The sequence below is a fragment of the Labrus bergylta genome, chromosome 11, assembly GCF_963930695.1.
Source record: "Labrus bergylta chromosome 11, fLabBer1.1, whole genome shotgun sequence".
Classification (NCBI taxonomy): domain Eukaryota; kingdom Metazoa; phylum Chordata; class Actinopteri; order Labriformes; family Labridae; genus Labrus; species Labrus bergylta.
This window is the reverse complement of record NC_089205.1, coordinates 14,073,953-14,099,023: the sequence shown is the minus strand read 5'-3', so window position 1 is coordinate 14,099,023 and position 25,071 is coordinate 14,073,953. Positions and strand designations below refer to the sequence as shown.

The 25,071-nt window shown below is 38.5% G+C and overlaps 1 protein-coding gene across 2 annotated transcripts in view; it reads left to right on the top strand.

Annotated features, from left to right (window-relative positions):
* Positions 1–18,871, top strand: part of pdgfd (platelet derived growth factor d) — a 51,393-nt gene extending 32,522 nt beyond the window's left edge. For both annotated transcript variants that reach the window (XM_020649630.3, XM_020649631.3), the window contains exons 4-7: positions 793–852; positions 4,221–4,428; positions 12,389–12,606; positions 14,961–18,871. In XM_020649630.3, coding sequence (XP_020505286.1) covers positions 793–852; positions 4,221–4,428; positions 12,389–12,606; positions 14,961–15,095 — 621 coding nt within the window. In that variant the 3' untranslated portion in view covers positions 15,096–18,871. The remainder of the gene's footprint in view (positions 1–792; positions 853–4,220; positions 4,429–12,388; positions 12,607–14,960) is intronic.
* The last annotated feature ends 6,200 nt before the right edge of the window (positions 18,872–25,071 follow it).

Below are 25,071 nucleotides of genomic sequence, written 5' to 3'. Positions count from 1 at the left end.
AAAGGCATGCTGTGAGCAGCTTCACTGCAATTCTTGTAGGATTTTCATGACATGTCGACAGCCGATCAGCTAGAAAGGTAGACACCTCAATATGTTGAATAACTTTAATTTAAATGTGAAGATATTAGGAATGTTAAGGAAAAAAAGGAAGTGGACTAAGACAGCACATAAATCATAATTTAATTACTATAGCAGAATGAACATTTGGAATATTGTTTATTTGCAGTACTAGTGTGTGTACATTTAACCTATTGGATGGATGAGCTACCTTCAGATTCTTTGGTGCCAATTTAGTGGTAAAAAAAAAAGAAGTATTTTTTTGTTGTTCCTTTTTTGATTCAGGAGTGATGTGTGTTTGAAACACAGGTATTGTGTCTCATCTTGTGCAAACCTGCAATATATTAGTGAATTGTGCCTAAGCATTTGCCTTTATTTTAAGACGATGAAGATCTTCTCTTAACCCCACGCATGCCGTATTTATCATCTTTTACAGAGCGTGAGCAAATGTAGAAATATGTCATCTTTCAATTGAACACAACCGAGACACTCAACGTTCAACAAGTTTATACACATACCTGATTCACAAGAGCTCTCCGTGTTGTAGGTCAAACACAGATGTATTTAGTTTTAAAATTGAAGATACTTTACTTTTTAAGGTACTATACACCAATATAAAGAATCTAATTCCTTTTCATTCATACACATCTTCTGTTTCAGTATGGTTTATTGTGCAAAGTTGTCTGCTTAATTAATGAATTAATGATTAGCTATCTGTGCTCTCTGTTCCTGCAGTATGAGTCCTCTTTGCCTGCATCCAACTCTAACTGGGAGGCTGTCACCATGGCAATGTTGGTAAGTCACACAGACACACACTTGTGAAAAGCCTTAAGTTTTAAAGGAATACAGGTAAACTCAATCTGAGTTATAATAACACATGCCTAACTTCAAAACAGTTGCCCCATATGAGACTCATACTAACACTGTTCAGATTATGAGTTGATGTGAATTTAGATTAGGACAAGATGTCAAATATGCTCAGGTGGACTTGTAGGTTTTCTTTTTTTTTATTCTGCCAGCTGTGCTGACCAGTCAGTTAAAGCTCATTTCACATCTGACACATGGCGAACATCAAGCATCAACCTTAAAATATGGATCTTGACCATAGACACATCGATCAACATCAACCAATATCTCATTTGCTTTTTCTATAGCAGTGAGTTGTATCACATGGTCCTTGTCTTTCAATTGGTTTTCCCTGTTGACATTGAGCTCAGGGTGTTTATATTTTCCATTAAAACAGTAAAATTGTTACGCGCAAATACGGACTAATGGCTCCTTCATTCAGCTTTCAGCTGTAGCACAAAGTCTGCATCAGTGGATTAAACTCTCTGTTGACATTGAAGTATGTTTTAACTTTTTCCCTGTCAGCTGTAGAGTTGACTGTTCATGCTCAAGTGGACTAATCTGCTTCTTGCTAGAGCAGTGATTTCTAGCATTTAAAAAAAAAGTGTAAGAGGGGAAAAAAACGAGTGTCCTTTCTCACAACAGAAATCTGCAAAGAAAGAAGCTCACACAAGAGCTTTAATCATTCTTCGCTCTGTGTGTCACGAAGGAAGGGATGTTTAAAGGAGGGGAGTTCATGTTGAAGAAATAATAGACTAAAAATGAAACCAGATATAATAATAACGTGGATTTTTTCATTTTAATCAGATGATAACGTTATTAATGTATGAACATAGATATGGATGGAGTTCGGTGTCAGTTTACACTGGATAGCTTATAACATCAATTAGTAGGAGTGTTGGTTTATTGAGAGAAGATCTTGGACCATCACAAATGAACGACCCGTATAGGAAGAGAACTCAATGCTTGTTGAGGTATTGTTTCAAAATTAAATTTCAGCCATAGACAGATCAATAATATTCCACTTTCACCTCAAACATCTGATACATTATCATTTACAGTATGGAGATTGTGTCTCCAATATTCAATATTGTATTCAGTTGAAACATTTTCCAAGAAAACAGTCTCATGTCGGGCTTCAGGAAGGTAATTTAGTTTTAAGGATAAGCTACATGTTTTCATAGATTGTGTCTTATGTTTCAGGAAATCTATTGGCTTAACTTTAATAACATTCACTTGTCTGTATCCTTCATTGTATTCTGTGGTCATCTAACGTTCAACCTTCAGACTACTAAACTTACAGGCTATGCGCTGCGTGCTGCATGCTGAGCCAACTATGTTTACATCGGATTGCACAGATTCTCAGGAGATGAATATTTATGTAAGCTCAACAAATGACATTTCACACTTAAAGTTGCTGACGTGCAGCATGTTGCTATAATAAGGACTACAAAAGCTTCTGCAATAAACACGTCTTTATAAATGATGTTTAAGTGATCGTGTTTCAGAAAACAATGAGATTATAGAACCTTGTTTCAAACTCATTTTGAAAAGAAACCTTCACTTGTTTCAAACTCTGTGTGACGAACTTTAACTATAGATGGAACATTTCATTAGAAGACAGATGCATGTGATATTTAAAGACATGCAGACCTATCTTCTTTCAACGCTGTCATCCCACATAATGTATAATTGTCTCCTTAAACACACTGGAAACAATGGCTACACTAATGAATATAACATATGCTCCATTTGCATAGGCTACTGCATTCCCCCACACAGAATACATTGACACATGTATATACCTGATCTTTTATGCATGAAGCTTGACATGTAAAATGACATGCTTCCTTAGACTAATGTTTTTATAAGTACGTCGGTATCATTTGTGCATGCTATTGGTTCAGTGACATGTGTGACCATAATGATTAGTGTGCATCGGGGTGTGTGGAAGTTTTTCTGCATGGATTGATAATGCTCAAACCCGGTGTGTGTGTGTGTGTGGTTTTTTTTGTATGTGTATGGATAGATATGCCAATGCTAAGGCAGATGGGATGTTCATGTACAGATTGTTAGATTCTTCCACTTACATTCAAATGGTGCTCTAAAACACTATCTGCTTTATTTTTTGGTAGTTGTTTTTTTTTAATTACATCAATACTTAAATACATGCTTTTATATATACATGAGGATCACTGTTTTTGTGTGAAACAATTCAAATACACTTCAGGATTATTTTTATTGATAGTGAATTAGAGGAGGTTCCACATTTGGTTTAGCTGTCATACTACATGTTTGTTCATGTGACAACGTTGGCTGGTTTGAGTGATTATGTTTAAATATTGTTATTATATTATTGTATGGTAGCTTTTACAGTCAATGGTAACAAATGTGAAGCCTCAGTGGTGTTTAGCCCTGTGTCCACCTAGCATATTTTCTGGGCAGAAAAGCGCTGGCTGTGCGCTCGGGAGCGCTTATATTAAGTGTTTTGTGTCCAACCCTGTCCATCCTATCTCTATGAAAACAGTCTGTTTACTAACGGCCGCTGTATGGCGGACACGGCTCCATTACTTTTTGCTATAGCCTAGTTTGGTTCCCGATCAGACAAGGAGAAAAAAGGATGTGGGTACAAGACGCAATCCGTTTGACCCAACTGTTAGTCAGGGCTTATTATGGCAGTTAATGTGACAAACATAACAGTCCTACATGCTTTAAGAATTTGATTGAATTTTTCTCCTAGCTTCAGTTATAGCAGGGAACATCTTATCACAGTGGTTTCATGCTTTGTTCACTGTATCTACAACAAAAGGCTAAAAAAAACCCAGCTCATTATGTGTTTTAAGAGAAGGCCAAATATGTGGCTACACTGAAGAGGAAGCCACAGACTAAGATCAGGTCAAGATGTCTCCTTGCAAATCTGTTTTCCACTTCACTAAAAGCTCTGTCTGTAATGTTTAGTAGGTATCTCTTAAAGGACTGGATGTGTTAAGAGGATGCTGAGTCAATATGACCTGAGGTGACTGTGGCCTTAATGTCTGTTCTTTCTTCGTGGCAGTGTGGAGGTTATCTGTTGATTTCTCTGATTTTTTTTTCCCAGTGAATCTTTGAATATCTTTTCTTTGCTTTATTGAAACAGTTCTGACCTCCCCATCATAGTACAAGATAACATATAGGAACAAATGTGAAATAAAAAACGCACAGCAAACTGATTTACTACGATAGCTCAACATGACTTGCTTGCTTAACAACAACAAAAGTTGGAAAAGGCTCACAATAGTAGAGATTTGTCTTTACCTTTTGACCTTTGCTCTTTGCAGGACAGTGGTGCAGGGCAGAGGCCAGTCACAGAGGTTCCTTTCTCATTGGATGATTTGGATCGGACCATAGCAGCCTTTGACACCGTGGAACAGCTTTTCAAATCCCTGAGTCCAGACACCTGGAGACAGGACCTGGACAGCATCTATACTCAAACACACATACATTATAGATCCAGGGCCTATCATCTGGCAAGCAGACATAATAAAGGTAAGATGAACATCATTTTTTAAAAGTTTAAACATCAGTATTATTGTCTTCTTAAAGTTAAAGATGTAGATTAATCCAAACACATTTGTCCCTGTATGACTCGGATTTCAGCACAATTATAACCACTTTAATTTTGCTTTGATTTGTTTGCTGTACATGGGAGATGTTGGACTGCACCTCAAGACTATGAGTTGTTCAAGATGGTATTTACTGTTCTTCAAAACTATAAAGAGCCCCAAAATTTTAAAACCTTGTGTCTCAAGCACTAGATTTTTGACAAATCTACAAAATAAATCTACTATTCTAGGTCCAAATGGAATTGTTGAAGTCAAGACCACACTAACCCAAGACCAAGACATAGCTGAGATCAGGTATGGTCTCAGGTATGTCTTGGATTTGACATCAAGTCAAGACCAAGACCAAGGCAGGGCAAGACCGAGACAATACCAAGACTACTCATCGTCTGATGTGCAGCAGGCGTGTCACTCACTTAGACCGTAACACCTGGAAGGTTGCGGCCGTAACTGGGGGATAAAAATGAAATTATGAATGAAATTAAGTTATTCATTATTTTCGAAAGAGGAGTTTTCCTTCTAATCAATGTAATGGTGTGGAGAAATAGCCTATCAGTTGGGGTCTTGACTGGTCTTGATTTTAAACCTGGAGTCTGCCCAGTCCGAGACCGAGACAAGACTGAGTAAAAATCCTTTCAATTCAGAGACCAGACCAAGACCTTCAAAAATGAGTCAAGACCGGTCTTGAGACCAAGACCAATTTAAAAGTCATAAATTCAAGGGCTCCTGTGCGTGACTAAATACTCGGCTGTGTGCACAGATGGCATAAAATATATATGAACGCATAATTTAAAAAAGCTATTACAAAAAGCTGTATTGTGTTGCCAGATAGTTCAGTGATCAGTTTGTAATGACATAACAGAGACATTTTAGCGAATAGATAAAAAAAAAAGATGCAAAGTAATTAGAGATGAAAATAATTTTAAATATGTCTTGGTTAGAGGGAGAAAACCTTTAATCCTTTAGAATAACATGTTTGTTTTATAAAAACATTTGATATGACAAGTAGATTCTCATTTATTTCTATATTTTTGTACATTGTTGTTATTTTTCTATTAGAATTCAGAAACATATACCAAACAGATACATTTTTTATTTTAATGAGGAAATTAAAAGTATATTTTAATTTTAATGAGGTTGAAATCATGAAGACTTTGACTCAAGAGGAAGTTACATGTTGAGTTTGTAAGGTATGCAGAGGGATGAGAGCTCTGACGTTCATTACATTGTGCTGCAACGACCGTGCTGCGTTCACAATATTTTGCTGCAGACTGGTGCAGTCATTGGTAGCTGGTGTAATAGAGGGGAGGGGAGAGCGTGCTGCCTTGTGCTGACCGACAAATACCCACGCAGCAGGGGGCCAATTCTCACTTATTGGGCTTTTCAGAAAACCCAGTGGTGCAGCTTTTGGGGTTGACAAGGTCTATGACTATGTAATTTGCAGGAAATTATTAATCAGTGCTGTAATTATGTTATTAAGCCCCATTGTATGATCAAATATAGCACAGACAAGGAGTGTTGCTTAGGCATTACAAACCAGAAAGAGAAAGATGCCTATTCTACGGAGCCCCTGAAGTCCCAAAAAGTAAAATTCATCTTGTGTGCACAAGTTTTATGTCATAAACATGATAATGATAAGATAGATAGTTGATAAGCTTTATATGTTGTCTTGATAATGTCAAGGTCATTTTATTTTGTGCACAAGATAATACCTTGTTTCCACTGTATAAAACATTTTCACTTTTTGGAGCTTAAAGGACGATGCACTACTACTTTCCTCTTAACATTAACAATCGGAAAGAAATATGTTACCAACAACATTCTGATCATTTGAGGGAGACATACTACTTCCTAAACCTAAAACATATTTATCTAGAAAAGTACATACTTTTGCAGCTTTCTGTATTTATGATAGGTCGTTGTGAAAAATGAAAACGACCTATCTTTCTAATGGTGCAACAACAAAACACATTTGGACTAAGTCGCTGCATCATTAAATGAGCAGTTTGCCCTCTAGTGGGTCTACTCATGAGTCAGTGAGTTAAGGTGACACTATAGACCAGCAGTTCAGAGCATTTTTTTTACCGTGCAGTAAGTGCTGTCAACCTGGAGTTGCTGAGGCAATAGACCCTGCACTTAAGAAGAAATTCTGACACATATGCGCTTATTACAAACACGCCACATAATAAGAGGTGTGTGTTTCTTATTTATAGACGCATTCGCGCTTGCAACAAACCTGAGTCTCTCTCACCTATCTCGCCTCCACTCTCTCTGTCTTTCTACCTGAGCGCTCTCCTGTTTCAAATATTTGAGCTTGACAGCAAATTAATCTCTATTTATCAGTGAACACATGTGCTGGGCTGGCATGAAAAAGCTCTGTGTATGGGGGAGTATGTGCATGTTGCAACACTATAGAAAGGTGCATAGGTGCTGCTGCAGGTCTTTGATATACTGTACCAGCGTAGCTCCCTCTAATTGGAAATTCAACCTGTGCAGCAGTGCAGAAATCCGCCTCAGTCAGCAGCTAAGCTTTGTTTTCATTAAGACACACACACTCTGTAGCTCACACCCACCTTTGGCAGCATGAAGGACAGTAAGCCTGATCGTAATATTAATTGGGACACTTTTAAGTTCAAGTGACTGAGACGAGTCCACATAGTACTACAGTAATACATATACCAAAAATGTAATCCTCTTGCCTTGTGTTGAACTTTTATCAGAATATTTTCACATTCCCACATAGACTGATTTAGTTTTTCATGTCGTTGTCTTTTGTCTCTCACGCTTCATGACAGGATTTCACACCAGTGCTTATTTGAGATGATACTCCTTTTTAAAAGGAAAACTAGCTCTGTCCATCAAATATGCACACACACCATGTACTCTCAGTGTACACACCTAGCCACTCAAACAGGACCTCTCTCTGTTTCCAGTCATACAGTCTAAATATGCAGCCTTCCCCTGCACACACACCAACACATATCCCTTTGGTTGCCTATGTGTGATGTTATGAAGCAGCGTTGAATGTGCCCATCTGGACTGTTTCTGTCATCAAATATGAAAAAGCACTCGCTAAAAAAAGAATCTGACCTTTTGCCCTTCAGTCAATTCAGAAATGATGGGTTCTCTGTCACCTGTACTTTTGATGACAAAAGGTTACGCAGGAAGAAAATACTCTAGCGGTGTGTAGTGTCATCCTAGAGGAAGAGATGATTCTTTAAGCATGATCAGTTATTTCATAAACCAGCATTGATTATTAATGCAGCTATAATTGCGCCTGTGGCCAAATAGAATATGTTATGATTTAATTTGATGGCAAAAGGAAAAGAACAATCAATTATTAACAAACTGCTCTGTGCGTCATTTTGACGATATTGTATGACACATATGTGCTTTAACACAAGTTGCTTTAAAATAAACGTTTGAATTTGAACAATAAACCTGTTATGATGGTCTTGGGCCACACGATACTATATTATAATATTTTCATTGCAGAGTTTTCTTGAATTGACATTTCCAAAAAGTGAAAGTGCCACTTTCAATGTTTGTGCTGAGAAGCACAGGAAGCACATTCAGCTGACACACTGACACAGTCACACACACATATCTTATTTTCTTGTCATTTTCCCGTGTCATCAATGATAACCCCCACAGTAAGGTTTCTGTTGGGAAACAATTGCTTATTGATTATCAATGCCATTAGGCTTCGCCTGACCCTTAGCACTTCCTTTTGTTTTCTGTTACTCACTCACATTATTGCACATCAAGCAAATTCGTCATTGTTAGAGTATCATGAAGGACATGCAATTTCGAGGGGATTTCTATTTTATGACTGCTCTTTATCGTTGCATTGCTGCAGCAAAGCTCAAAATCATGTCAATGCATGCCGATCTCACTCTGCTACACTGTTTTAGTTCACAGAGGATATTGATCTTGACAGGTCTTTCATTCGTGTATTGGATCGTAAAAGCCTTTTTTATTTTCATTGTAGTGAAGAATCTAGCAGTGCCCAAAAAAGTTTAATTTATCTTTATTGCAAATGTATTTGTTGAACCACCTGGGAACTGAGATAAAACGTTTCAACCAATGTATTTGTGTACCTGGGTTTGTGTTGGATTCTGCTCCCTATTTTGGGCTTTAAATAGATCTCACTGTGTAGACTTTTACAAATATATTGTTTTTTTATTTTCAATTTAAAGCATGTCCAATATTTTTGATCACGGGGCTATTGTAGTGTGCACAAAAGACAGCCTATTCTACCAAACAAGTTTGAAATAAAGATCGGAACATGGCTTTAGAGTGATTTTAAGACACAAATTGATCTAACTTGATTAAAGATGAATGGTTTATCATTAAAGATCGTATTTGTCGCAATTATTAGTCTGTCTTCTATTAAAGTTGAATACACTGTCAGTGAGTTTATTATAAGTGAACAGCAGAATTAAAGTAGAATGGATATACTGTTTATTTCCCTTTTGATTAATTCATCTCTCAAACCTAATCCCTTTTTCTCCTCCTTTTTTCACCTTATCTTCATTTCCATTTAAATAAAACATGATGTTGATTTTTCTTTTGGTCCTTTGACTTATGTTAAAGCTCAGCGGCTGGTCGTCTCACCTGGACCTCCATCTTTTCTCTTTTGTTGGATCATCTAGTGTAGGTGTCTTTTTTGGGGAATGCTTGTCTCCTGGCAGCTGACACAGCTTTGGGATTCATTTCTTCACTCCTTCAAGCTGATAGAAAATACATAAATGTATTCATTGCTGTAAGGCAGTATCAGTTGAAGAAGAGTTGACTTCCTGTAAGAACTGATTCAACTGCTGCTCTGACCCAGTCTTTAGCCCGGGAATGTATTCTTCCTCAGGGTATGGGCTTCCTGGAACGTATTGTTTGTGTCGTGTTTTTGAATGAAGGGAACACATAAATGCGGGAACAACTGTGTGACATAGAGTACATGAGTTTCTTGACTTGAATCCCACAATGCATCACTCTATTAAAACTGATTCCTAAGGGGCCATAGAGTATATCAAACTCTTGTTACAGCTATTTTTTTATATTTTTTATTATCAAATGACAAATAACAATAAAACCACAGTTTGACGTTACAGTGGGACGTGAAAGGCATGACTTATACCAATGCAGACCTTATCTGGTTTAAAAAGGCTCAGACCTCGATCATACAGTTTAGTAATGTCCTGATATGGCAACGTCTGACTCATAGTGCAGAAGAAACCAATTGGTGAACCTGACACTTTTAAACAGTAAGCAGATGCCAATACACCTTTCAAACTGTTGACTAAGTCGTTTTGCCTGGTGGAATACAGTATCACATGTGCATAGGCTCAGTTCAACCATCACAGTTTAACAGAAAGGAAAGTTAACAGAAGCATGACCAACAGGTTTGTTCAAGTCTGTCATCAGTTTATTTTTTGCTCTTAGCCCTGCTCTAGACTGGCCGTGTGAAGGCTGCAGCTCTTGACACATGGTATTCACACAGGCTGCATGTTGGCTGCCTCTCTCTACTGTCGGCCCTGTCTCTCTTCTCTTACCTCAATTCACGGCATAAACTTAATTTTTTTTCATAATTTTGTCTATAGATTTATCCTTTACAGGAAAGGGTAAAGTGGCTCTGTGAGTCATGATAATTGTAATTATTATTATTTTATTTTTTTAAATCGGACTGCAAAGTGCTGTAAGCCTGAGTTACGCATTGTACGATGTATGAGAATGCAACATTGGTTACCCTCTCCAACTGACTCATCAGATGTAGTCAGCCCTCCTTATGAGAGAACATTTAATGTCCTTTCACATCCTTTAAAGGCTTTATATGTGATTTTTCACACTTAAATGTAATAGAAATCAAGTATATCCTCTGAAAATAACTCTGTGAGTCATGACTGTCTACAATGGGTGTAACATCTGAGTCCCACTGTCTGTGACGCTTTCAGAGTTTTTCAAGTCCTATCTTCAGTTTGTTAATTGCCGGGATGGCAGGCCGACTCCTCCCCTCACGTATAAAAGTTGTTTAATTGAGGGACTAGAGAAAAGAAGAATAACATACTGTACTCACTGCTTAACTGTGTTTCTAGATCACGGTTATTTTGGGTAAATTTACATGCAGTGTGAAGATATGAGCATAATAAAGATCGCTAGCATTAGCATGCTAACACAACAATGCAGCATGAGTTGTTTTGGTTTCATGCTCAAGGGCGACATCTGCTGGATCAAAAAATCGCATATAAAGCCTTTAACACTATTTTAAGTAGCGTAATGCTCCGATTTTTTTATTAAATGTCACAATGGAATAATAACAGTCTTTTATTTCATATTCTCGTCCTCAGGGACGGAGTGGAATTTAAATAAATCAAATCAGTATTTACAGGCAGCTATTACAGGGGAAAACACAGCTTCAAATAAAACGACTGTTGGTGTTGTACTGGTAGAGCCAGTGTCAAGTGCATAGCCTTTTCTATTTTTCAGTGACTACAAACAGATTAAGCTGCACTGCAGCCGTGTGAAATAATTACAGTAATTATTTGCTCCTATTTAATGGTTTTAATACATTTTACACTGATTTCTTTTTAGTAATTGGAGTTACTGAGTATTTAAATCAACTGGTCACTTCTTCAATTGCCTGGTGCAATTACCATCACTGGTAGGGACAGTAAGGTAATGATTATCCTACTGGTGATGTCGGATGAAGAGAGCAATCAATCTGCAGGTGGTTGGTGCTTCTTTCTATTTTTTTACTCTGTCATCACTTTCCTTGTCTTCATTTCCATCCTTCAACCACCTGTGGTCTCTCTGATTTGCTCGCAGGATAAAGAAATGTTCCACAGAGGACAATTCTCTGTCACCTTCACTCTTTCATTTGTCCTTCATGTTCATACTGATGTCCTCAGAAATTCACAAAAAACATCTTTTAATCTCTTAACAAAATAAAAGCTCACCTGCTACAATTTGTCTTCAGGCTCTCTTGTGCTGGGTCACAATGAAGTTGACGTCAGTCAGTGGTCTCTGATGCCAATAGTAGTAGATTAATAGATACAGACAGATTTTAATCAAGCTACTGATTCCAGCTTTCCTGGTTTTCCCCTATGGACCATTGCTTTAATCCCTTATTTCCCATCAGCTTTCCCAACAGTCCCTTTGGTTCTCCTGAAATTAGTTTTTCAACCATTGAAGCAACCCAATGAACAAAGGCCTACTGTGCACAAACAAGGTAATTTTCACCAGAGTGATGACATGAACAAAGAACGCAGTCAATACTTTCAATCTACAATCAATTATAAGCCCTTGCTTCCTCTTCTGGCCTCAGCTCCCTGTCTCTGCATCTTTGTGTCTCTCCATTATAATCCACTCATCCCTCCATCCCTCCTCTACAGTCAGTTGTTGTTGCTTTTGGACTCATATTCTATAGTCCCTCCATCTTTTTTTTTTCAATCACCATTAGGTATGCTTAGCGTAAATCAAAGCCACTATACTAATACTAAACCCTCCCGCAATGATAAAACAAAACAGCTTTTTCTCTCTTAGAAAGCCAATCATATGTTTGTTTTTTTATCTTAGTCCTTATAAAAGAATATTATCTGTCCAATAAGTAGCTAAGGAAGTGATGTCTTTATGTGACTGTTCTGCAAAAGCAGATGCCACCGCTTAAAATAAAGAAAAGGTAATATCAGTATTCCATGATAAATGAATAAATGAATAGCTAAGTTGGAATGGATGAAAAAGTATGTCCCATAAAAGTCAAAACATAAATAGACCTGGCACATTGAACTCTGTAAAATGCAGTCCAAAAACACTTCAGCAATTAGGAAACAAAAACACGAATCCATACAAATAACAACCCTTTTTTTTTTCAACTTATCTTTCCAACTGTCCAGTGGATCTGAACCGTCTCTACGACGACGTCAAGCATTACAGCTGCACTCCTCGAAACTACTCTGTAAACCTGCGCGAGGAGTTGAAAGCCACCAACGCCGTCTTTTTCCCTCGCTGTCTGCTGGTCAAACGCTGTGGAGGAAACTGTGGCTGCGGGACCAACAACTGGAACAATGGCTGCACCTGTCAGGCCTCAAAGTCAACGCTCAAACTACACGAGGTAAGGCTTACAACATGAAGACACACTGGATGACCGGTGAAAGTAGGATAAAAAACCTTTTCCATTTCTCCTTGATCTAAAGGAAGAAAGAAAGTGGTCTTAGAAAACAGGAAAAAAAGACAAGGGAAAAACAGGAAGTTTAAAGCATTGCTGGCAAGAATGATAAATCATAAGATACAGTGTTAAACCATATCGTCACTAAGACATGCAGCACACACATACACTGACTACTCTTATGTATAATGCACTTTTTTTTTTTCAAACCTCACGTGACATTTAGTGCTTAATGTTTGAGAGGGAGGAGATTCCCTGCAGGAAAATTCCCTGCATTTGGGAAACTTTTAATAAAGGCCAAAATAAGTTTTCTTACAGCAAAAAAAGCCAAGTATAATGACAGTTCTGCTGTGTTGTATTCATCTAGGTTAAGTGTGTTCTAATGTTTCACATGTTGTTTTGAAGTATTAAAGTGCAGAGGTTAATTTAAAGATAACATTTTATGTTCATATGAAGGGTGGCTAAATGGGCCAGAACTGCTGCAATGTTCATAAAGATTTGCAATAGAATGAATAAATTGCTAATACAAAAGTCCATCCACAAAAACAGACTGTAAAAGTCTGAACAGCTTCTGTTGTGATGACTGGAAATTAATTGTTTGTTATAGCATTGTTTGGTTATAATAGAAAGATTTTTATTTACTTATTAGCTGCAGCACCTTTTTTGTTTGCAGAATGTTTAAGGCCTGCTTTGGGTTTTGAATTTGTGTCTTCTTAAAACTGGCAGTTTGTTTCTCCTAAAGGAAATGTGTAGGGTCATTGCAGCATTTGCCCTTGTCAACCACCATACATTCCAGTATGAACATGGTGTGTATTTGAAAGGACTTAAAAAGACAGTGAACATGAAATGAATGAGTAAGGTAGGAGAGAGAGAGAGAGAGAGAGAGAGAGAGAGAGAGAGAGAGAGAGGGGTCTGCAGAGCCAGGTGCTGCATCAACAATGAAGCAGCAATGCACCAGCAGCCTCACTCTTCACCTCCTGCATCTCTCCTCCATCCTATTCCATGTCTGCCCAGTCTTCTCTTTCCAATCTCTCCACATCTCTAAGTTCTTTGTTAGTATTCTCTCTCTCTCTCTCTCTCTCTCTCTCTCTCTCTCTCTCCATTTCACTCTCTTTCCCTTTCTTTCCCTCTGTGGGCTTCCATCATTCTTCCATTCCTCCCAATTCCCATTTTCAATGTATCCCTTCGCAATGCACCATTCTTGTTTAAGCCTGTCATTCATTCTTTTCTCTCTCTCTTCTCCCTCCATCTCTTTGTGTCTTTGTTCTTGTATAGCTTCATTATTGAAAAAACGGTCTGCAGGGCCCTCTCTCTGTTTCTCTCTCTTTTAAAAATCATACAATGGAAATTTAGACAAAAGTGGGATTTGGATTGTAATTGTTCTATGTGTGTGTATGTCAGTGTCTAGGAGAGCATGAATGAGGTGTGTCTGTGTTTGCATGTATACGTCCTGCATGTGAGTTCTCATGAGCGTGTTGTTGGCACCCTCTGGGTGTTTTTGTGTTGATGGAATATTTTCCACCCTCCTTCCCCTCCTTTCTGTGCAGGTATTCTTAACTTGTGACTGCTTCCTCCACTGACTAAACTTCTAAAGAAACACTTCATTATTCACAGCATTGTTTCATTGCCGGGAAGTCCTCACATAAATCTTCGGCAGCCTCGCTTCCGCTGAGTTCAGTAGAAAGAAATTCACTGAATCACTTTTGGAACAATTTGTCCATTTTCACATCACAAGAAGTGTTACCTCTGCACAGCATGGTAATCTGCAAAACAAAAACAAGAAAAAGTACAAGTAAAAAATACTGAGTTAGTCTCACCTTTTAGTCAACTTTATGTCCATTTGAATGGAATCTGTGACACAGCCTTGTAAGCTGTCTTGGACACACTATTTTGATACATTTGTACAGATAGCGATACTTTTTAAAGTCATGCTTAATAATTGTATTGTTGTTGTTGGTATTATGTGTAAGGTTACACAAAGCTGTAGTAAACCTAGCATTACATTTCTTGTTATAAGAGCAAAAAAATGTATCCAATGAAAATGCATACAAATCCAAATTATTCCAAAGAAATGTATCTGAATCAATTGTCAGGTTTTTAAGTTAAATCTTTTAAACTGAAGTGTAAGAATTGAACTTTTGATCATATAGAAGGAGCTGTTCCATCTCGTCTGAACGTATTGATGGAGATGTGTCCCTCCCTCTCTTCTAGGTGCCAATGAGCTGGCACCTAGAGACAGTGTCGGCAACAATGAATCATACTTACTTCATCCTCTCTGTGTTATTCCCTCTCTCCTTTAGGTGCTGAAATATTCCCCAGAGGTCACCCTGTATCGGCGCCATCAGAGGCCGCAGGTGCGCTGGGTCATCGATGAGATCTTCCTCACACACCATGAGAAGTGTGAGTGTGCGTGTCCCTCTCAGCCCCCTCGCTGAGACACTCAGACCGACACTTGTATCTGGAACTGTTGGAAAAGTTATCCCCTTTTTGATTTTGCAAAAGACTTAATATTAAAAAAGCACCGCATCAACATGTGCAGCAAAGAAGAAAGTGTCTATCAACAGACAAACTACAACCCTGCATCATACCAACAACACTTATAAGAACCTTCCTATCTATACAGGCCCATTTTTAAATGGGTAAATGTTTTCAGCCAGACACATTTTTTATTCAAGTTTCCTGCAATTTGATGTCTAAATCTTCCTCAAACAATTTAATTCAATTGAGCATCATAAAGTGTTCTTTTTCTCCAGAAATGTAATATTTGTGTGGGTGCCAACTTGATGAAATGGATTTGAAATTGCTCAAACCACTCTGTGAACTGTTTTTTATTCCTATTTCATGTTCTTGTGTTTGAGTGTCTTTGTGTTGTGATAAGACTGTTTCTAGAAACTTCAGGCACGTCTACTGCCAGGAGCGTGCTGAGATGAGCGAATGTGAGACAGAAGGAGAGAGTGAGAGAGAGAAAGGGAGGAGAGGAAAGAGAGAGGAAGCCAAAGTAAAACTTTATCTTGATGTGAAGTCAGGATTTGTGTACTGTAATTTAACCAGGTAATTAACCCTTTGAGATCAAGATCCTTATCCCAAGGGTGACCTGGCCAACAGGGCAGCAGCACACATCATCATAAACATGACATAATTAAGAGGCTAACCACAACCCACTGGCTCTGAATTGCACACTAACACACATCACAAACTGTTGACAGTTTTACCATTAGGCAAAGGCTGGCAATTGCCTCATGAACCAAGGGACCTCAAGGTATGTGCGACATATGGTGGCCCAAGATGCCAACTTCCAAGGGGGCAAAAGCGTGAGACCTGAATGTTTTGATTTCGCTCGGAATATAAAGTAAAATGAAAAATCTACTGCAGGGCTGTCTACTTCGCTGCCTCTTTTCCTCTCTTCCTCTCATTCAGCATCACTTTGCTACTCCCTCTTACTCTCTCTCTCTCTCACCGCTTAATCTCTCACACGTATGCCCCGACACTAGTTAGTACAGGAGGAGAAGTGACATGTGGAAGGATAATTATCTTGTGGGGAAAAAAAACTCAGTATATTTTGATTGGTCCACAAATAGTAGTATGTTAAGAAAATGTCGACTGATAAGATGCATGTTTCTCTTCATATAGTAGTAGGTGATATTGTTTTATTATCACGACACTACATTGCGATCATAACATGCTTTTTCATGCATAAAAGGAATCAAAAATCTCAAAAACAATCTCTAGGAAGGAGCCCTGTGCCCTGTTGGTTCAACCCTTCAAAAAGCCCCAAAATGTATTCATATCCAAATTACAAATTGTAGTAAAGTAGACCTGAAGGCTATAAAACTTTTCAAATAAATAAATTAAGGGATTACTTTTTGGTAAAATGGCAAACAATCAATAAGAAAATATGATTTGAGGCAGGATCTGATAATACACCAATAATGTTGTGTTGTTACTCTTTTAAGAGGTAATGAGTGATACTGTGTGTGTTACTTTATATAACACATATATATTTATAGTAATACTGAACATTTGTCTCTGTTCTGTAATTCTGTGTTGTTACCTGAAAATAGATGCCTCCAAATGTTTTGTTCTCCAGCTATAATTGCTCTTAGCAAAATTTGGAAGGTCCTCATATTAATCTTTGCCTGAGGCCTCGAATGACTTGAACCGTCACTGCACACACAATCACTCCGGGTCCACATTCTCTGTAGTTTCTTATGCCCTTTATTTCCACAGCTTTCCTTCCATCCATACGCTTGCCGCTCTTTTTCTTTCTTGCTCACTGAGTCTGTCTTCCTCTCTCTTTCTTTCTCCCTTGCTCTTCATCACTGGCTCTCAAACACATCAAAGAATCTTCAGACCAGGCAGCCCGATCGGTCCAAATTTTTTGGAACATTTCTGGAATTCCAACTACTAACCGGGATTCTGTGAACACGGATTAAACCTGTGATCCTTACACCCTAAATACATAAAAGGGAAAGTGGGAGACTCCGCTCGGAAAGCGAGAGAGAGAGTTCTTTTAGGGAAGCACGGGCGGCTGACAGAAAAGGGACAATCAAGCCGACTGTTTGTAGATTACCAGCGCTCCTAGATGAGAGCGGCGAGAGGACCCACTTTCAGGATCCAGCACATGAAAGATTGCAGCTACTTCAGCGGTTTCAATCAGCATGTTCATGAATTCAGCATGCCTGATTCTTAGTCACCATGTTTTTTTCCTCATGAAAATGCTTATATGAAGCTCAGTCTGAATGACTCTGTGCAAGTCTTCAACAGCATTACATCTTAAAAGAGATCTGTAGGAATAAGGGTGATGTTTTTAGTCTCTGATGAAATACAACTGATACTCAGGTATGTTTGTGTGTGCGTGTTCAGGAAGAAGTCTTTTGTATAAGGGGTGAAGGGTGAGAGCTGGCAGCACATACAAGCATGTGACTGTGCATGAAAGTGTGTGTGTGTGTGCATATGTGTGTGTAGGTAGCAAGTGTATCAAAGCAACAGAGGGAGATTTCAAACTCACTGCTTATCATCTCCACACACATGACCCAGCTGTTAGAAATGAAAGACACTGTCATCTGTCATCTCCCCGTCATCATCACGTCCCATGAGTCTCCCCGTCACACGCTCAGGCTGGCTTGCAGGCTGGATTTACACAGAGAAAATGGGATTTTACACACTACTTTTGTTCTTAAGACAGACAAAACAAAGAACGAGTGGACACTGAGACGATTTCATCGTCACGGTGAAACCAGATCAGCTTTGTGCCGCTAGCGCTTTCATGTGGGTGTGTGTACTATAACGTCAAGCCTGTTATTTGACAGGTGCGTAGAGTAAAATGCACTCTTAGATATTAGCAGATTGTGAATTCGTGCAGTGATGACATTCCATGTGATTTATGCCTATAATTTCCAAACATGAACACACACACACACACACACACACACACACACACACACACACACACACACACACACACACACACACACGTGTAGAGCTGTTGTTGTCTGTCAAAGATGGCAGCCCTCAATTTTCTTTCAAGCTTTTGCTATCATTCCCTGTTTTTCCATTTTGAGACACAACGATAATCATAAAGCACAAACAATTTCACAGATGATACTATAGTAATACGTATAAACTTTACTGCAAATTGTGTAGATACAGTAAGAGTTTTTTATGAATTCTGCTGCCATAAGAAGACGTGTGTGTGTGTGTGTGTGTGTGTGTGTGTGTGTGTGTATCCTGTGTCTGCCAGTTTTGTTCGTGTTATCAGCACATTCCATTGTTGCGTGCTCCAAAGTGACATTCCTCTTTTTCCTCATCACTGTTATGTTTTCCCTGCCAGTTCTATTCACTATAACCACATGTACTTCAATGTCCCACCTATAAAGCCGATTTTGTTAGTTTTCAGATTTTGTTTTTTGGGAGGGGGGGGTCATTCACTTCAATTAACATCAAAACCACATTTTGGACCTTTGATAAATTGTCATTGTTTCAGTGAGATGTGTTCACTTCTGCTCCTGGGGGTTACTGGGTTTATTCAGCCTTGCTTTGTACTCAGACAAAAGTTGTTGGTGTTAGTCTTAACAAAGGCCTGCTTCGCTGTGTTCAGAACAATATTCCTGACAAAACTTCATGCTTTACTTCAATAATTTATTGTGTCTTGTTCTTTTGTTTTATTATACACACCAGCTGGTTGTTCTTGATGAATAAAGTGTTTCTAGCATCGCTGCCTCCAGTGCTTTTTCAACAATGCTTTTCATCAGCTATTTGACTGTAAAGTCTGTGAATGATATGGAAATATTGTTTGTTTGATCACCAGTAGAGTGTAATGGGGACTGTCTTATGCATTAGTAGATATGTCACATTGGGAAAATAACTCTTTGGAGTAACTAAGAGGGAAATATCTCGGTATAAACAGAGAGAGAGCAAAAAGAAAAAAAGTGAAAAAGAAGGTGTTTGGACAGAACAGTGACACCGCTCTGCTGCTGTAACACAGATTCAACTACATAACACTGAGCACACAGGTCACAGTGGAATCCACAAATGTGCTTTAAAGACACATCTAAGTAGTCAGATCAGAAGAGGTCATTTATTGTGACAATCAAATGTCAACACAGTTTTAAATCTCATCTCAAAACACATTTTTAAACTGACATTTTCTGTTTGATCATTATCCATCCCGGCTCTAAAATCCTCTTCACAATGCTTTTATACTCTTCTGTCTCTCTTTTTAGTGTTAACATTAAATTACTCACCAACATGAAGGTTAAGGTGGCCTGATAATTGTACTATATTTTGTTTTTACTTTGGCTTTCAGTCTAAGTGTATGTGCATGTTATGAATGGTTTTTCAGTTTATATCCATCTTTAGTGAACACAGTGCTGTGACAGGAATGAGTGGAGAAGTCGTAGCATAAACTAAATAAACATGCTGATTTTGGGCACATATTGCCTAGCTAGACATTTGTCAATTAATCATTCAATCAATCAGGTTTTAGTTGTATAGCGCCAATTTATTACAAAATGTTATCTAAAGACATTTCACAAAAGAGCAGATAAAATACCTTACTTCTTGTTATATTATACTTAACATTAATCCAACAGCACTAAGCAACATTTAGCTAAATTAAAGTGGTAAGAAAAACTTTCCTTTTCACAAGCTGAAACCTCGAGCAGAACCAGACTCATGTTGGACAGCCATCTGCCGAAAGTGTGTCCAGCTGGGAAAATGGAATAGAGGGAGATGCTTAAAGAAAAATATGGATAATGACCACCAGAGCAACAACAACAACACACAACTGTATTCTGTCAGGTTCACCCATGCAAGTTACCAATGTTTGGTCCATTAACTGCCTCTGGCACAGGAAAATGATACTCAATGTTAAGATCTGGCTTGGTAGTTATTTCAAACTGGACAAAAGCCATCAGTGAGAAAAATACATCTGTATAAATTGGTGGTGGTGGTGGTTGGGCATAAATATGGGCATTGATACATCCGTTTTTACATCCCATGTAAGGAATGATTTAGATTGGATGGCTATAAATTTTTCAGACATGTGCGGGTTAACATTACTGATGGATGCATGGATGGCAGAGTGCGTCTTGTGTGTACTTAGGTATAGAAGTGCTTTGGGCTAAAAGCTTTCCTCAGCATGTAAACATCATATAGACCATGTTCCACATCTTATTTTACCATTGTAACATGCTATTCGATTACTATCCTATACAACCAAAGTAAAGATGAGGCTAATGGAAGTGTCATCTGCAAGAATTTGTGTAAACACCATTGTTACCTAATGCTGGCGCAAAATGCGACTTAATGTGAAGAACAAGTTATTTTGATCCATCATGGAGCAGTTTGGAGTGTCTTTATCGCATTACAATGCAAGTGTGAGCCCTTTAGAGTGGCAGTGCACATACTTATAGAACTGGGATTAATTCAAGCAACTTACATGTACTTTTTGAGACTAGTAATTGAAAAATAATTAGCTAGATGAGACCCTTTGTGGAAAAGTCATGGGAAGAAAAAAAGAAAGAACAAAATGTAACGATAAAGCAGTTAAGACCAAAGTATTGGGACCTTCCGAAAAAGACATCCCACTAGCATGACAATGTAGAAAACATCCATTAAACCTAAGCTTATTTTACTTTAACAGCAGATTTTAGCTGACGCATTACTGAGTGATCTCAGATTGATTTCTCAGTGCAGCGTTGGATGTATTAAGACATCCACAAATATTTGACTTTTTAAATTGTTATATTGCGCATAGTGTCCCCTATTAAAAGGCTCTTTAATCATTCAAACTCGCACATGAAATAGACATGTACAAGAATTGAAAAAACTGATCAAACTAGACTTTTTCCTAGTATTTTTCATTTCATTCGTGTTCACTCTGTCCTTTTCTACATCTCTCAAGGCTGCTTCCTGTCCGAGTCGTTGCTGTGGTAACCCGTCCTGCTACACACCACACTCACATACAAGCAGCCAGTCATATTACACAGGCTACTAACCCAGTCACAAAACCATATATCCATCCACCTATTTATCCTTTTGTGAATCAATTCCATGTCTGACTTGTTTTAGAGCTTTTGTAAGAAAAGTGAGAAATTAACAGTAAACAACAGATTTTAGCCTTTTTTTAAGCAAAAGTAAAAGATCAATGAGGAAAACACAGAGTGAAAAGAATTAAGACTATGAGTGAAGTTGTGAGGTTAATAGAGAGAGAAAGCCTTTCGGGAAAGACCGATCAGTCAGAGAAAGAGAGAGAGACAGAGAGAATGAGAGAGAGACGTAGTCGGAGAGAATTTGGAGCCATAATTGCTCCAAAATGTTTTCGCATCATCTTTTCCTTTACAAATACACAAACACATACATACAAAGTGTCAATTTATTTGATTTACAGGTTAGAAAATTGTCTTCTGTATCTTTTTTTACATCTTGCATTCATTTTAAATGAAAACATCCACACTCACAAACATACACATCAGTATAAATAACGAGGCCATTTTAACCTGACTCTGTGTTTCCAGCTGTATTTTTAACATCCCATCAGTCTCTACTCTCTCACTCGTAACCCACATGAATTTTTGACTTTCTTTTTATTGACTTTTCCTCTATTTCTCTTATCGTTCCTGTCCCAGCAAAAGATGCTTTCTTTTGTCTTTTTTATCAGGACCATCACCACCCTGCTGTTACCCAGGAAAGCAGGAAATGAAACCATAAAAGATGGAGGGAAACATCTGAGAACCTTTATTCAAACCCCTGTCTTTATATCTCTCTGCTGTCTGCCTCTATCTTCTTATATATTTTATATCCCATTTGTCATTTCCCACTATTCCTGCTCTTTGATGCTGCATACTGTATTTAGGAATAAGGGACTGTCAGTTCTGGTTTCTCTAATGTGAATTTAACCACACATAGGAAAAGTAAGCAACTTGGCTGTGGACATAAAAACAAAGAACTAGTGCTAAGGAATCATGAATGAGAGGAGAAAGCTTCAATCACAATGGAAACAACGACCTGATCATCTGAAACTATGGATGCCGAAAAAATACTGATGATCTTCCATGTCTGCTAAAGGTATGAAGGCTGTCTGATAACAGTTCAAAAATAACAAATCCATATCTCGGTGTGCCAGATAGCCTATAGGGGGTAATGTTGCTCGCGTAGGGTTATGTACAGAGGTTAAAGTGGTCATCCCAGTGGTCATCCCAGCAGCCATTGGTTTTAATCTGACCTTAACCCTTTGTATGTCATCCCCCACAATATTTACACATTATCCTGATAATATGTTAATCTTGTAGTAACAGCTTCTCTAGCTGCATCAAAGTGGCCGTGCAAGTTTAAAGAAACTAAAAAATCTTGAGCATTAAGGGACTAATGTGGCAAGATTTTTTGTTCCTGGTCTTGGTCAAGACTAACCAATGCTGTTTTCTAAGACTAATTCAGAAGACCTCTGCCTTCTGGATACCCAACTCTATAACTGCATGCTTTATTTTAGAAAATAAAAGGCCCAGTTCATAACATAATGGTGAAGTAGCTAATGACAAAGATAACGCATGTCGACTTTCCTAGTTTTCTCAGCTCATGACTTGAGTCATCAACTTTAAGTTGACAGCCTTACACACTTTGTCTTGTTTTTTTACATTATAGACTGAGAAGTATAGTTGCTGAATTGGTGTTCAAATGAGGTGTTGTTGTACTTTACTGCCCTAACAACATGTTGTCCCATCAAAAAGTGAGGCAGGAATATTTTTGTAGTGAAATATAGGCAAGAGAATACAGAGCAAAGATGATATAACTAAGGGTGGAGGCTCATCACAGTTAATCAGCCCGGACAGAGGTTAGGACGGACAGGGTTGATGAACTGACTAAAACGACAAACAGACAATTTGAGAAGGTGTTGAACTTGACAGAGAAAGATGGTGCTTGACAGACGGAGTTGGGGGAGACAAATGAAGTGAATTAAAAGAGAGAAACAAACACACAGAGACAGAAAAAGAGAGCCTTAAGACAGAGAGAAGGGGTGTTGAGACACAGACAGACGTGGAAAATCGACACACAGACAGATGATGAGGAGGTGGAGGCGACCTGATGAAGTCATTGAGGCGTGTAGGAAAGAATTGTGAGAATATGATCCACAGCTAAGACACGATGGAGCGGGACAGCGCTGCCCTGCGTTACACGTAGATGGTTTATTTCAGCATTCAACTTTTCCATCCACAGAATACTTTTTTTTTTGCTCTATAACTCCTCTCATTGCCTCGTCTGCCTGAATCTCAGATGTGTGGAGTTTGTTTATAAATGTGTGGGTGAAAATTTTACATCACCATCTTTTACTTTCCCTTTGACTGATTCTTCCTCAGTTTTCTTTTCTTCTCTTATTTTCGTTACTCACTCGAACACATCCACACACACACACACACACCATCATTTCTCGGTCCTTCCCAACCTTCAGCACCCCCACCCCCCCATCCCCACCCCCACCTCCTTGTCCCTTGCTCCCATCTTCCCCCTCTTTCACACTACATTATAGAACAGCTTTCATTTAGGTATGAATATTAGATATTTCTTTTGAATAATGGAAAGAGACCGTATGTGAGGAATCTGCAGACATAAGGAGAAAAGGGACAGTGGTAGATGCAGGCCTTCACTCGCACATTTAAAATAGTCCAATAAAAATGACATTCTCGGATCCAAACGGTTCCATTAAATAAATGATTAACTGTGAGTGCAAGTCGAGAACTGAGGGGTTTGTCTTTCTGTGTGAATTTCTTGACATTATGATTCAAGCAGCAACTACAATTCTTTGAGAAATACTGCAGTGAAATGCTACTGTTTATTCCAACTGACGGTAAAGTTTAGTAATTGTGTTGTGCTTTGTATTTATGGCCCCATGGATGCATGCAACACTGCCAAAAATGTGTGTTTCACGTGACTTCAAAAATGTTTATCACAGTTCCTGAAAGTCAGGTTTTGGGAAATTGCTCTTATAGCAGCATCATATTGAGAGAGAGAGAGAGAGAGAGAGAGAGAGAGAGAGAGAGAGAGAGCGGGGCATAGGAATCAGAGGAAGAAAGGAAGAGAGACGGTGCAGGAAGAAACAAATAACACGAGCCCTGAGGTGCTGGAGTCACTTTAATTTGATGGAGCTGATTCACTGCTGTGTCCGTGTGAATGTGTGTGTGTGTGTGTGTGTGTGTGTGTGTGTGTGTGTGTGTGTGTGTGTGTGTGTGTGTGTGTGTGTGTGTGTGTGTGTGTGTGTGTGTAGGAAGGTATTAGCAGTAAAAGAGTTTGTTCTCGCAGTGCGGGAACCTCATGGCGCACTTTATTCTTACAGACTATTCAATTACCTGAATTACCTGGTGCACAAGCTTAAAGAGCTTACCTACACACACGCACGAGCACATGCATACACACTCTTTCTTTCCCTCTCTTGTAGCAAACAGAGTACGCATACATAAACACACTAAACACACATAGGGCCATACAGACATACACACAAACAACACAGCAAACACCTGCTAAAAAGAACACTGCAAACAACAAGACAGAAAAACACAGATTTGAGTCACATTTAAATAAGATTAAGAGCTTTGCCCAAGCGACAAATTTGAAACTACTGGATCTTCTCTTGCACACACGCACACACACACACACCTCATGTAATTGGATAGCAGTTTAGTGGATGTTGAGTCATAGCTATGAGTGGCAAAGCAAGCATGATTCCTGTTCATTCCATGTGGTTTGATTCCTCTTCTATCAACAGGAAATTCAATTTCTTCACTCGACTAACCTTACATGTCCATTTCCAAACCCTTCTTCACACTCTCCTACATCAATTTATCACATCATCCCATTACTGCTTAACATTGGCTAGATATTAAAAACATGCTGCGACACATAACTTCATACATAAATCAT